The sequence below is a fragment of the Lepidochelys kempii genome, chromosome 7 (genome assembly GCF_965140265.1).
Source record: "Lepidochelys kempii isolate rLepKem1 chromosome 7, rLepKem1.hap2, whole genome shotgun sequence".
Classification (NCBI taxonomy): Eukaryota; Metazoa; Chordata; order Testudines; family Cheloniidae; genus Lepidochelys; species Lepidochelys kempii.
Genome location: NC_133262.1, coordinates 81,360,866 through 81,373,546, shown reverse-complemented (window position 1 = coordinate 81,373,546; position 12,681 = coordinate 81,360,866). Strand labels below are relative to the sequence as shown.

General features: G+C 44.3%; 1 protein-coding gene across 1 annotated transcript in view; it reads left to right on the top strand.

Moving 5' to 3' along the window:
• The first annotated feature begins 733 nt into the window (after window positions 1-733).
• The window catches only part of CTNNA3 (catenin alpha 3), a 928,894-nt gene continuing 916,946 nt past the window's right edge, over window positions 734-12,681 (top strand). The window contains exons 1-2 of the mRNA XM_073353443.1: window positions 734-835; window positions 11,841-12,033. Of these exons, the coding sequence (XP_073209544.1) occupies window positions 734-835; window positions 11,841-12,033 (295 nt within the window). The remainder of the gene's footprint in view (window positions 836-11,840; window positions 12,034-12,681) is intronic.

Here is a 12,681-nt window from a genome sequence, read left to right as displayed (position 1 = left end):
CTTTGCCAAGGACAGGGGTCCAAGCTGCCACCTGCGCGCCTGGGGTCCTAGCTGTAGCCTTGCCCACCACAGAGTTCAGGCTGCTGACCCGCACCGGGGTCTGGGCTTCCGGCTCTGCACTCTGCAGGGCTCGGGCTGCTGGACCCCGTTGACTGTGGCTCGGGCTGCCCGCTCAGCGCTCCACTGAGCTCGGGCTGCCGGTCCCCGCTGACCGCCAGGGCTTGGGCTGCCAGCCCCAACTGCCCAGCTCTGTGGGGCCTGGGCTGCCAACCCGATGCTGACCACTAGGGCTCAGGCTACCGGCCCCCTCACTGACAGGGGCAGGGCTCGGGCTGCCTGCCCCAACTGCTGCGGGTTCGGGCTGCCGGCCCGCTCACTGACTGGGGCTTGGCTGCCTGCTCAGTGCTCCTGGGTTTGGACTGTCTGCCCTGCAACTGGGTCCCACCTGCTGCCTCCCATGCCCAGGTTCCTCTGGCTGCCATTAGGGAAATTTTTCTGGCAACTCCCCTGTAACATTGTGCAAACCCCAGTTTGGGAACCACTTTTCTAGGTGCTAAACAGTTAACATTCTTTCTACAATTTGTTAGGAATATTATGTTGACACACGTGCCGTAGTAGCCTAGGCCCTGATCCTCATTCCACATATCCAAGTACCTCGGTCTATACCAGCATGAGTCTTGCTGTCCCAATTATTGTTATTTACTGTTGTATCTTGGTTTTGTATACAGGTGACATGTCAGCAGCAGTGCCAAGTGTTACATTGAAAATTGATCCTCAGGATCTTCAGATCCAGACATTTACAGTGGAGAAGCTGTTGGAACCATTGATAATTCAGGTATTTTAGCACTGCAAAAATATCATGGACATTCATAAGAGGAGAGAAACAAGGGAAGGGTTCATTTTACTCCTACCTAATGATGGGAAAACTGTATTTCAGTCTTCTGTACCTGTGTATACGCAATACTGGCTCAGGAATAGTCCAATTCACTTAGCCTCCTCTATTCTCACAAATGCAGGACACTTTATTGTACCTAATATAATCTGTTCCACTGAAACCCTTATTCAGTGTTACCCAATGAATGTGTAAATATAGAAGGGAGAGAGCGGTCACAAGTAGAGCTCCAGTGTATAAAATGTCACATGGAAGGAAGAAATTGAGCCTGTTGCAGTTGATGGACAGAGGGGAAAGGAAGGATCTTGAGATCTGTAGATAAGTCTAGTTATCTGAACCTAGAAGACTTTACATTCTGTGCCATGTTCTGTTTGTTTGACCGTCCCTAATATCCCTGCCATTTCATTATTGTGTATTGTACAATCATTATTTTAAATTGATAGGGTTTTTTTTTTGACAACAGAAACATAGACCCAATGGTTAAACAAAACTCCAGCAAATCTATAAATTGAGCCTGTTAAGTATAAGCAGAGTCGCACTCTAAAATCTAGGGTTATTCCAAAAGTGTTCACCACTTAAAGAGAAAATCTTTATCACATACAGCTGAGTTTACACGTAAACAAGAAACTTCTTTTTCTATTTTACACCTATGCGATAGAAAACACCTTGTTGAAAAAAACCTAGACAGAATTCCAATAGATGATTTTGTATGTGGCTACTTTTTTTTTAAAGGCACTTGTACTATCTTTATAAGGCTAGGAATAGGAAATATCCTCTTTCCTTTTTTCTTGATGCACAGCTGTAGCGGCACTTGCTTTTTGTAACAAGGTAGCTTGCCCCTTTGAGGGCTAAGGCCAGCCAACCCTAGTTACTAAGGGGACACACCTGAGCAGGGATCAGCTGATTCCCTTATGAAGAGCAGCAGTCAGGTACAGAGAGGGGGGGATTCCTAGTGAGACTACAATGGAGTACAGAGGTTGCTGGGAGTGAGTAGGCTCCAGAAGAGGAAACCTGGGACTTGAGGAGTGAGACTATAGGCAGGAAAGGCCTCAGAGTGACCTGATGATGAGGTAGATGGATGGATTTGACATCTTGAATGTTTGTTAATTTAATAAACCAGAACCTGAAAAGGGGTGTGAAAGGACAACAGGGTTGAGAGTTATCGAAGAAACGCCATGAAGGGGGAAACTGAGGCAGGGCTGCCCTGAGGGGGTGCGCAAGAGGCGGTTACCTGATGATACATCTAGTCAGTTATATGTAGCACAGCCATGTCAGCACATCACTTTCTTTCAAAATTTGTCACTACTGCAGAGCAAACTTCTTGTCACAGCGCTATACTGTTCACTTGTTGTTCTGCTCCTGCTGACTGTTAGAACATGATCCTTCCTTAGGGCCTGATCTATAGCCTGTTGAATTCAATAAAAGACCCTCCCCTCCCGCATTGACTTCAACAGGCAGAGATGACCTGTGCCTGTCGATAGTGAGGGCAGCAGCATCAGCAGATGTTACTGAGCATTCTCAGTAAAAGCCAAGCAGTGAATCTGAGGGGTGGGGACAGGACGGACACACGTGACCCGGTGTGCCCCTCCATGTGTGGCCTCTGTGAACAGGCTTTGGATCAGGCCCTCATACTCTTGTCAAATAGAATTATTTTCAGGGGTTGGCACCACCATGTTCTGTGACGGATACTTGACAAAGTTACCATACTTAGTGATGGACATTGTGTGTGGGGGGGTTATGTCATTCAATGTTTCTTGAAAAATTACCACGGACCTCAACATTTTTACCATGGACACATTGCTGACCCCTGATTATTTTACACTGGTACTTAAAAATGTTTGTGTTACAGCCCTTTGAGGAGTCACTTGTCTTCAAAGGCAGTTGAGGTTGCTCAGTCTCTTGGAGGATCCAAACCTTTGTCCCTGGAAGTAAAAATGCTCTAATGTTGATTGAAATAGAAACAACCTGTTGAATTTCTTTGTGCAGATCTTATGTAGTGACTTCACTTGTGGTGGATGTGTGTATCTGAATAAAGGTAAAGGTTATGAGGGAGGTAGAAGGTGGGTCCTGAGCAGAACAGAAACATATTTTTTTTTCTAGATGACTCTACAATAGTTTCCTTTGGCAGTTCCCCTAAAAGTAGTTTCTGAGGGCAATGCAGAGTATGACCACAAGGCTAATTCAAAACAATGCTAATTTATTCTTGGTCACCAATAATGAATAAATAAAATAAACATTCTAAGGCTTTGATTCTGTCTGAAGTTAGTATCTTCCATTACAGATTACAGATCAACATTAATCTTAAAAGAAAGTTATGAAAAATCATCATTATTTCACTATAGCGAATGTTTGTTAATCTCTCTGAATTTATTCCTTAGTATAGCTTCCATTGTGTTATATTCCTTCAAGTGTTGAGTGCAGAATGTTCCAGGTTACTTATTGCCTTTACATATAATAGGTGCACTAACAGACAGCGACATAAGTCACTATCAGACTTCCAGATTCATTTGTTCATAAATCTTTAGCCTGTTCTTTTAATAGTTTTCTTATTCTTCACTTTAAGCCTTGATTTCTCTTTAATCTAAAACTTTTCCCCCAGCATGTAGGTAAATCAGGAGGTAATTGTGCATGGATGCCAAGTCTGATACATTTTAGTCCTCTAATTCCATTTACTGTGTGTGATAGATGCAACTGTGAAAGTTATCTGCAATAAATTCCTCCAAAGGATTAGACAATCTTTTCCCCAGCAATTACATTTGTTTTATTGTAACTATATGCATATGCACTTAATCACTTTAAAAAGTCCGCACTGGGCACAAGAGGTGATACATGGGTGGTGGGGGGAAATGCAGGGTCATGCTCCTCCCAGATTTGCTGCTTGGATTGTACTGAGCATGTACAGTAATATTGATGAAGCTGGCTGTCCTCACTTCCCCCGCCCCCATCTCTGCTTGGCAATGTTACTGGTGGGGGGGGGGAGGGAATGACACTTAGTTTTATGCAGAGTTGCATTTTTTTTTTACTTCTCTTTATTGCATAATCTGTAAAAGATGGGCCACAATGCTAGATGCAGTCTGTGAAAGTGGTCCAATCTAGATCATATCTGCACCTTTGTGTCTTTTTATAGGTAAAAGCTCAGTTGATGAGTGTTGCATTTTTTGCCTAATTCACAAGCACTGTACTGTCAGATTGAATAGGCTGATGGCCTACAAGAAATATTTTTTGTAGGCTTTTTAGGTTATAAAGATTACTGAATCATAAAGCTGGGATGCACTCTGTGACATGCCATTTGTGAACTACCCAAGTAGGCTTCATAATAAACTTTGTTGAATAATATATGTAGCACCAAAGGCAACATTGATTTCAGGTAGTTGCTGACCTAAATGGTCAGCAATCAGACTGAACCAGTATTGTACTCCTTATTATTTTGCTTATAGGCATGTGAGGATTGAGAGTGTACAATCCACTTAAAATACTGGGCTCTGGGGGTTTGGAGGGGATGTTTGCCAAATTCGTCTATTTTTTTCTTTACTGTAGCCCTTCTTTAAAGAGATCCCATCAACATGTAAACTGTCTTCATCTGAAAGCGATGTACCTATTATTGTTTCAAGGTTTGTTGTATTACAGATTACTGTGACTGCAGGAGTTTAATGGAAAAAATCTCTTCTTTCAGTTTGTTCTTTTGACAACATTAGGTGCATAGCCAGTTTCGTTGTTTTGTTGAAGCTCAGTTGAGTTTTCTCTCTTGTGCATTTATCTAAAGGCATCTCTCCAGCTGGGCCCAGGAAAGAGCTTGCCCATGGCACCCCCATAGGAGAGTGCTCAACAGACAGAGAACAGCAGTCTCACTACAACTAAAGAGGCAGCAGATTGGGGATGTGCATGGAGGGAAAAAGAATAGGTGGGTAGGGCACAGGGAAGGGTCAAGTATATTTGGTGTTGTGGTTCTCAGGCCTGCTTATTCTTTTCCTGAAAGACACTTGGACCGTTCTCCTCTGGTATGTCAACTCTGAAGGCATGAAACCAGCACCACCGTTATCAGCTCCCTTTGGCACACATGCTCTGCACTGTTTGCACACCAGACATCTGCTTGGGATAAAAATAAAGCGTACTTACCATTTCATCTTTGTTTTGTTTTTTTTAATTAAGGGGAAGCACAAGTTACACAGAAAATAAATATAAAGATGCAACATCAGGCTTAAGTTTTCATATTTCTAATAAGTCACTTATTGTCTTTCCTAGCATACCCCCCAGCTATAGGAGGCATTCAGCATTCACAGACAGCCTGCCACTTTGAGACTGTCCCCCAGGTTCCGGCTAAACTTCAGTTCCAAGCCTGCTTTTAAAAGACTTATTTTTTTTTTCTCTTTGTCCCTGGTGACTTGTGGTTAGTCAAAGTGGGAAATTCCCCCCAACTTGGAAGCTGGGATCTTCTTTTCAATGTCAAATTATCTCAGTGTCTTTCCATTAATGTCTCTTCCTGGGCTGGACAATGGGGATAGTTACCTGAAGCCAGTTGGATGTGAACAGCTGGCTTGGTAGGTGCCCCTTCCTGCTTGACTGCTCACCACCCTGCTGAGAGGTGTAGCTGAAGTTGTAGCACAGATTGAGCAGTTTTCTAAATACACAAAATGTAAAATGACAATCTGTATACATATGTCATAATGGTCAAGTTCAGAGCATTACAAGCTTGCACAAAAGACCTCACTTGATATATTTGTTAGTACAATAACATTGTATGCAGTCAGTTGGTTTAACTGCTTTTTTTTGGGGGGGTGTTAAACCTTCTGTTCTCCCCTTGGGGTGTCTGGCCTCTGATTGTCACAACACATTTGTAGCTTAGGGTCCCTCCTTTTGGATGGAAGGGCCAATGGAAGTCTATTAGTAATAGGGGAGTTGTCTTTAGTTCTGTGTAGAATAAGTGCACTCTAAGGGCAGGTCTACACTTAAAACACGGCATTGGCACAGTTCGCACTGATGCGGCTATTGTGCTTTAATGGAGATGCTCTATGTTGACAGGAGTGCTCTCCCGTTGGAGTTAATCCACCTCCACAAGAGGCAGTAGATATGTCGGTGAGAGTAACTCTCCTGCTGACATAATGCTGCTTAACCAGTGCTTACATCAGTATAACTACATTGCTCGGGGTATGGATTTTTCATATCCCTGAGCAACGTGGTTATACCGAAGTAATTCTGTAGTGCAGACCTGTCCTAAGAGAGGCACAACACTATTAACCACTACTTATACGGGCAATACTTCTTTGTTTTTTCCAGACATCTGAATTACAGAAAGGACCGTTAATGTTTGAAAGAATAGGCAAGCTGTATGACCCTTTCCGCTAGGCAGCTCAAAACAAATGCTTTATTCTTTCGAACACTAACAGGCTCCCCAGTTCCTACTGGCCCACTCTGCAGATGCAGTTTGATATGTTGATTTGGCTTCTGAGGTCCATATTAACTCATTCAGAGCCCATGCTGGGCACACACAGACCCTTAAATCAAGAAAGGCCAGCCTCTGGCCTAATCCAGAATCTTTTAGATTAAATCTGGAAATGAAAAGCAAAGACCACTTGCTTGACATTTGCAGCCTGGAGGTACATAGCATGAGAATCCCAGGAATGAAGTTTGAATCTGTAGTATAATTCTGGTTTCAGAGTAGCAGCCGTGTTAGTCTGTATTCGCAAAAAGGAGTACTTGTGGCACCTTAGAGACTAACCAATTTATTTGAGCATAAGCTTTCGTGAGCTACAGCTCACTTCATCGGATGCAAGTATAATTCTGTTTCTCTAGATATACTGAATGCCTTTTGAAAACCAGGGTTTTCACTAAGTGTTGGAAAACATGCTTGGTGTGCATTGCCACTGGGGTGCAGGAGGATGTGACTTTGTTTAATTAACTGGGAGTTTTGATTAAGCATGAACTGGGTAAATGGGATCATACTTTTATCTGATAGCAAGTGCTATTACGCTAGCATTTTGTCCGGGTACTGTACCTTTCCACTGACAGCTGTATTAATGTTGTAGCAAAAGGGGCAAACCTAGTATGATGTCACTTCACAGTTCAGTTATCCCTATGCAAGTTGCACCCTCATTCAGCATCTTCATTACACCTCTTTCAATATTATTTTTGTATTTCCTAACCTATGTGAGCCAAGAACTTTTTTTCAAATTGTGATGGGTATTTTAGGTCAGAGTCTGTCTCAATGAAATAATATTGAGCCCATTTCTATGGAAATGAATGCATTATGTTTTAGCTTCTGATGTTCCTAGCAGAGATCCTGAAGATGCAGGGTCCTGCAGGTATAAGCTTCCTTCTACTGGAATGACTATTGAATTTGTATTATTTCTGTTTGACTTTTTTTTAATTGTACAAAACACATTATAAACAACTATCACATGTGTGTAAAGGTTTATTACACACATCTGAATGCAGTGAAAATTAAAATAAACAATGTACTAGTAATAAATTTCTGAGAATGGCAAGTAACCATATTTCTTTAATTCCATCCTGCTTTTCATAACATTCAAGGATTTCTAAAGTAAGTTATTTATACTGTTACTTTCAATGCATATTCCACCAGCTGGCTGGTTTACGTGAAGTAAATTGGTTTTTTTCTATTGCAGTTTGAACTGAGGCTGTGCTCATAAGTCAAAAGAAAACTCTTTTTAATAATCTAGGCTTGAGGTATTTGCATGACATGTCTCCTGCATGACTCTCCAAAACAGCTGAGGTCAGGTGGCGGCTTGTCTTTGTTCTCTGTCCCAAAATTCCATGTGAATGAGGCAGGGGCCAAGACTTCCTTGTTTCAAGGACTGACTATGGAAATGCTTTCCTGAGGATCTGTTAAAGTCCCTCTGTTAGGCACTTATCCAGCAGGGCACGAAACCATGTGAACTTCTGTATAAAAGCTTGTATACCACCAGATGAGGGTCTTCATCAGGATATGCAGTTGAAGGGAAACAAATTCATTCCTATGTCTATGTGGCAGGTTGGAATTTTGTTAGCTTAACTATGGGAAGGAGATACCTCTGCCGTGCCTCCCCCAACTGTCTCATACTAGGCATTTGACTGGATCAGTAAAGTGGGTTCACAGAATCATAGAACATCAGGGTTGGAAGGGACTTTAGGAGGTCATCTAGTCCAACCCCCTGCTCAAAGCAGGACCAATCCCCAACTAAATTATTCCAGCCAGGCAGGGCCATCCCTAGCAATTCTGGGCCCCTATGCAGCCCCCCTCTGGGTGTGTGTGGGGCCCCAGGCCTCCGTGGGGCGGGGGGGGGGCTGGGGCTGGCTTGGGGACAGGGGAAACCACCCCCCAGCACTCACTGGCGGCATGGCTGAGGCCGGGTCCCTGCACTCCCACAACTGGTGAGTGCAGGCCCAGCCCAGCTGCAGGGCTCAGGGGAGTGGGGGCGGGGCTGGGCCTGCACTCATTGGCAGCGGGAGTGCAGCAACCTGGCTTCAGCCATGCCGCTGGTGAGTCCTGGGGGAGGCGGGTGGGCAGAGCAGGGGCAGGGCCATGGGGAAGAGCTGGAGCAGGGGCTGGAGCCACTAGTTCCTGGTGCCCTACGCAGCTGCATGCTTTGCGTATGGGTAAGGACGGCCCTGCAACCAGGGCTTTATATTGAAGACTCCTACCATATAACCCATAACTGTGAGTAGACCCTCCCTGGCCTACCTCTAGAATTCAGTTCATTCTTCTGAATAGTTTCATTCTCCTTCCTGCATGGGGAACAAAGGGAACCAGAGGTCTGTGAAGATGTCAGGATTCCCTTCCTCCCATAGGCATAAGGCCCACTAGTGAAATACCAGGTCTCTCTTTACCTCTGGGCATGACCTTTATCCACACTGAACACTGGCCTCAAGCTATGACAAGTTTCAGAGTAGCAGCCGTGTTAGTCTGTATTCGCAAAAAGAAAAGGAGAACTTGTGGCACCTTAGAGACTAACAAATAAATTGGTTAGTCTCTAAGCTATGACAAGCTAAACAATCCCACGAGTTACTAATGGTATTTTAAAGTCTTATTCCTCATCATGGAGCTATGCCTCATAGATGCTGCCAGGAAGGTGACAAAACACAGTAGGCCTCTGCAAGTTTGGCCCTAATGGGAAAAAGTCCTTCCTGACCCCAAATAAGCAATCAGTCAGACACACAGCATCCTGAAAACACAGCTCCTATACTGCAAAGGGAGGGGGGCCATCAGCAATGGAAGTTCCATGGGTGCTGGAACAATTTGTATTGTGGAGGTATGGAGAGCAACTGAACCAAACTGTAACCCCTGTATATAATGGAAACCACTTCAAGCCAGGGGGTGCAGCAGCACCTTCAGCACTCCTAGTTTCAGCACTTATGAATGGAACAAGAGGCTCCAAAGACCTGGGAAATTGTTTAAATTACTGAAGGGGGAGGCAGGGCTGGGTCTAGGATTTTTGCTGTCCCAAGCGAAAAACATTTTTTGGCTGCCCCTGCTTTTTTTCATGCCCCCTGCCCCTGGCTCCGCCCCAACTCCGCCTGTTCCCCAAATCCCTGGCCCTGCCTCCTCCCCCGGGCATGCCGCATTTCCCCCCATTGCTTCCTGTGGTTCCTCCCCCCTGCAACCTCCTGCCCTAGCTCACCTCTGCTCCCCTGAACATGCTGCCGCTCTGCTTCTCCCCCTCCCTCTCGGGGGGGGGGAGAGGCAGCGCGTTTAGGGGAGCAGGCTGAGCGAGGGTGGGGGTGGAGCGTAGGAAGTAACGGGGGGGAGGGGTAGAGGAACCGCTCCCTGCCCCAGCTCACCTCCGCTCCACCACCGCTGCTCAGCTTCTCCTCCCTCCCTCCCTCCCAGACTTGCCCTGCAAAACAGCTGTTTCATGCGTGGCAAACCTGGGAGGGAGCGGGGAGAAGCAGAGTGGCGGCGGCGTGCTCAGGGGAGCAGGCGGAGGCGGAGCGGAGGTGAGCTGGGGTGGCGGGGGCACATTTCTAGGGGCAGCATGGCCGGCACCATGGCTGGCGCCGGAATGCCGCCTCTAGAAATGTGCTGCCCCAAGCACCTGCTTGTTTTGCTGGTGCCTAGAGCCGGCCCTGGGGGGAGGAGCTAAGGGCCAATCAGCTTCCATCTCCCCTTGCCTGCCTAGTCGGAGGCACAGAACCTATGCAGAAGGAGGGGCCAGTACCTACTTCCTGGGGATGTACTCTCCCCACCCTGCATCCGCCTTCCATACAGCTGTCCAATCAAGTTTCCTGTCCAGTGAGGCGGCTGGGTGGTGTTATCTTTATTATGCACCCTTTGACATATTTCATCATATCAAACAACAAGCACTATAGCGGCCTGAATTCCATGGCAAATGAGGAGTACTTGTGGCACCTTAGAAACTAACGAATTTATTTGGGCATAAGCTTTTGTGGGCTAAAGCCCACTTCATCAGATGCATGCAGTGGAAAATACAGTAGGCAGATATATATCCACTGCATGCATCTGATGAAGTGGGCTTTAGCCCACGAAAGCTTATGCTCAAATAAATTTGTTAGTCTCTAAGGTGCCACAAGTACTCGTTCTTTTTGCGGATACAGACTAACACGGCTACCATTCTAAAACCTGAATTCCATGAGTTTGCCTGTTGGAATAGGATATGTGTATGCTCCTTTTGCTCTACTTGTGCAATCATGTTGCCAATTCCCCAATGCACAAAGAAACAAGGTGATTGCAGGTGACTGGAATGGCATTTATTAAACATGAAGTAATTCTATACATATAAAATGTACTCCTTTAACTCAGAGATTAGAGTTGAACTTGAATTTTAAACTATACTAAAGACCTGCTGGCACAGCATAACAAACTAGAAGAATAATAAAGAATTCAAAACATCATTAATGAAAATTTCTTTTGATAGTTGTTAAATCGACAATACTTCCCAGGGCCGGCTCCAGGCACCAGCGTTCCAAGCAGGCGTTTGGGGCGGCAATCTGCAAGGGGCGGAGTCCGTGCGCCGTTAGGGCGTTTCTGCAGCAGCGGCAATTCTGCGGCAGCCTCTCTCTTCAGCTGCCTTAGGCAGCAAATCGGCGACAGCTTCTATCTCTTCCGCCGCTCAGGCAGTGGCGGCAATTCGGCGTGCTGCTTGTGGGGGTAGAGCTGGCCCTGATACTTCCCCTTTAAAAAAAAAATCTCTTTAAAATGCACTATTAGTGTGACAGCCTTTGCAATGCATCAGGAAATACTTTGTTAGAAAAATGTATGATGGAGTGTGGAGGTTGTGTTCAATAGATGAGGAATGTAGAGTGGGAAGCTACATAAAAATAGCTTGCTTATGCTCGTTAAAATGCATGATTTAAAAACAGTTTGGATGATTATGCTTTAACCTAAATTCCAAACAAACATTCTGCACATCTTAAATGATTTGCAAAAACATTGAATTCTTCTGGGCTAAATTCTGTCCCCTGATTCTGCCCCACATTAGGGGAAGAATTTGGAGAGATGGGTCTGCACCCATTGCATACTGGGGACACTCCTTCTGTCCCTGCTTGTGCGATGGTAGGGGGAGTAGCCAAAAGGGATTGTGGGAGCAATGGAAGTGAAACTGAGAGTTATGCTGTTACTGAGGATTTTGTAAATACACTTTTTAAATGTTTGTCATTATGACATTTTATAGGAAACAGCGTAAGAATTTTAGAGCAATGGTAATATGATGGGTCAGAGTGGCAACAATGGGATTCTACCTGCTTTGTTTTCAACCCTATGAAATGAAGGTAATATATCTGGGAGAATTTCAAAAGTCAGACACGGAGATGATAAAAAATTGTCCAGTCTGACAATATCTTGTTGGATGTGGCTCTGTTTTTGAAGTACCTGCAATTTTATTGCTCACTCCTAGGGGTGTCCATTATTTTATTGTTAATTTTAAATAACTAAAAGCAATATTAGTCTATTGGCTGCAGAATTTAAGACACTCATTTATTTATTTTTAAATTTTAGGTTACCACATTAGTGAATTGTCCACAAACCCCTTCTAATAAGAAAAAAGGATGTTCCAAAAGATCCCGTGTCCTCCTAGCTTCGGTGGAAAAAGCCACTTGGAATCTACTGGAGAAAGGGGAGAAAATTGCTAAGGAAGCCATTGTATTTAAAAAGGAACTTAATGCAGCACTTAATGATGTTCGTAAAGAGAGTAAGTACAGTACCCACTGTGGATAAACCAGGTGCCTTAAGGAATTCATTTATACATATAATTTTTGTTAGTGTGTCTATCTCTAAAACGCATTCACTGAAGTTTATTTAAAATACAAAGTATATCATTGTGGTGAAATAATGTCCTTGCTTCTTTGGTTTTGTTGTTCTGAGATGAGTTTAGCACTCACCAGGTTGAAGATTATCCAGTAGATGCTGTTTGTAGATACTGCAGAATCGAAGATGTCAATTTTAAAAAAAATCTAATCTTATATAAAAGGATGAACGATTTCTACAAATTCTGTACTCAAAAACATGTTATATAGTTTAATAGAGATTCTGTAGTCTTAATGTGATGTCATTAGTCTTTAATACACGTGAGAAGGGACCGTTGTGATCCTCTAGTCTGACCTCCTGCAGGTTGCAGGCTACAGAATCTCACCCACTCCTGAAATAGATTCCTTACTTCTGGCTGAGTCACTGAAGACCTCAAATAATGATTTAAAGGTTTCAAGTTACAGAGAATTCACCATTCATACTAATTTAAACCTGCAAGTGACTTGTGCCCCATACTGCGAACCATGAGAAGCTTACCATGAGGCGAAATGAGGTGGCCACCTCAGGTGCCAGATTGTAGGGGGGGCGCCAT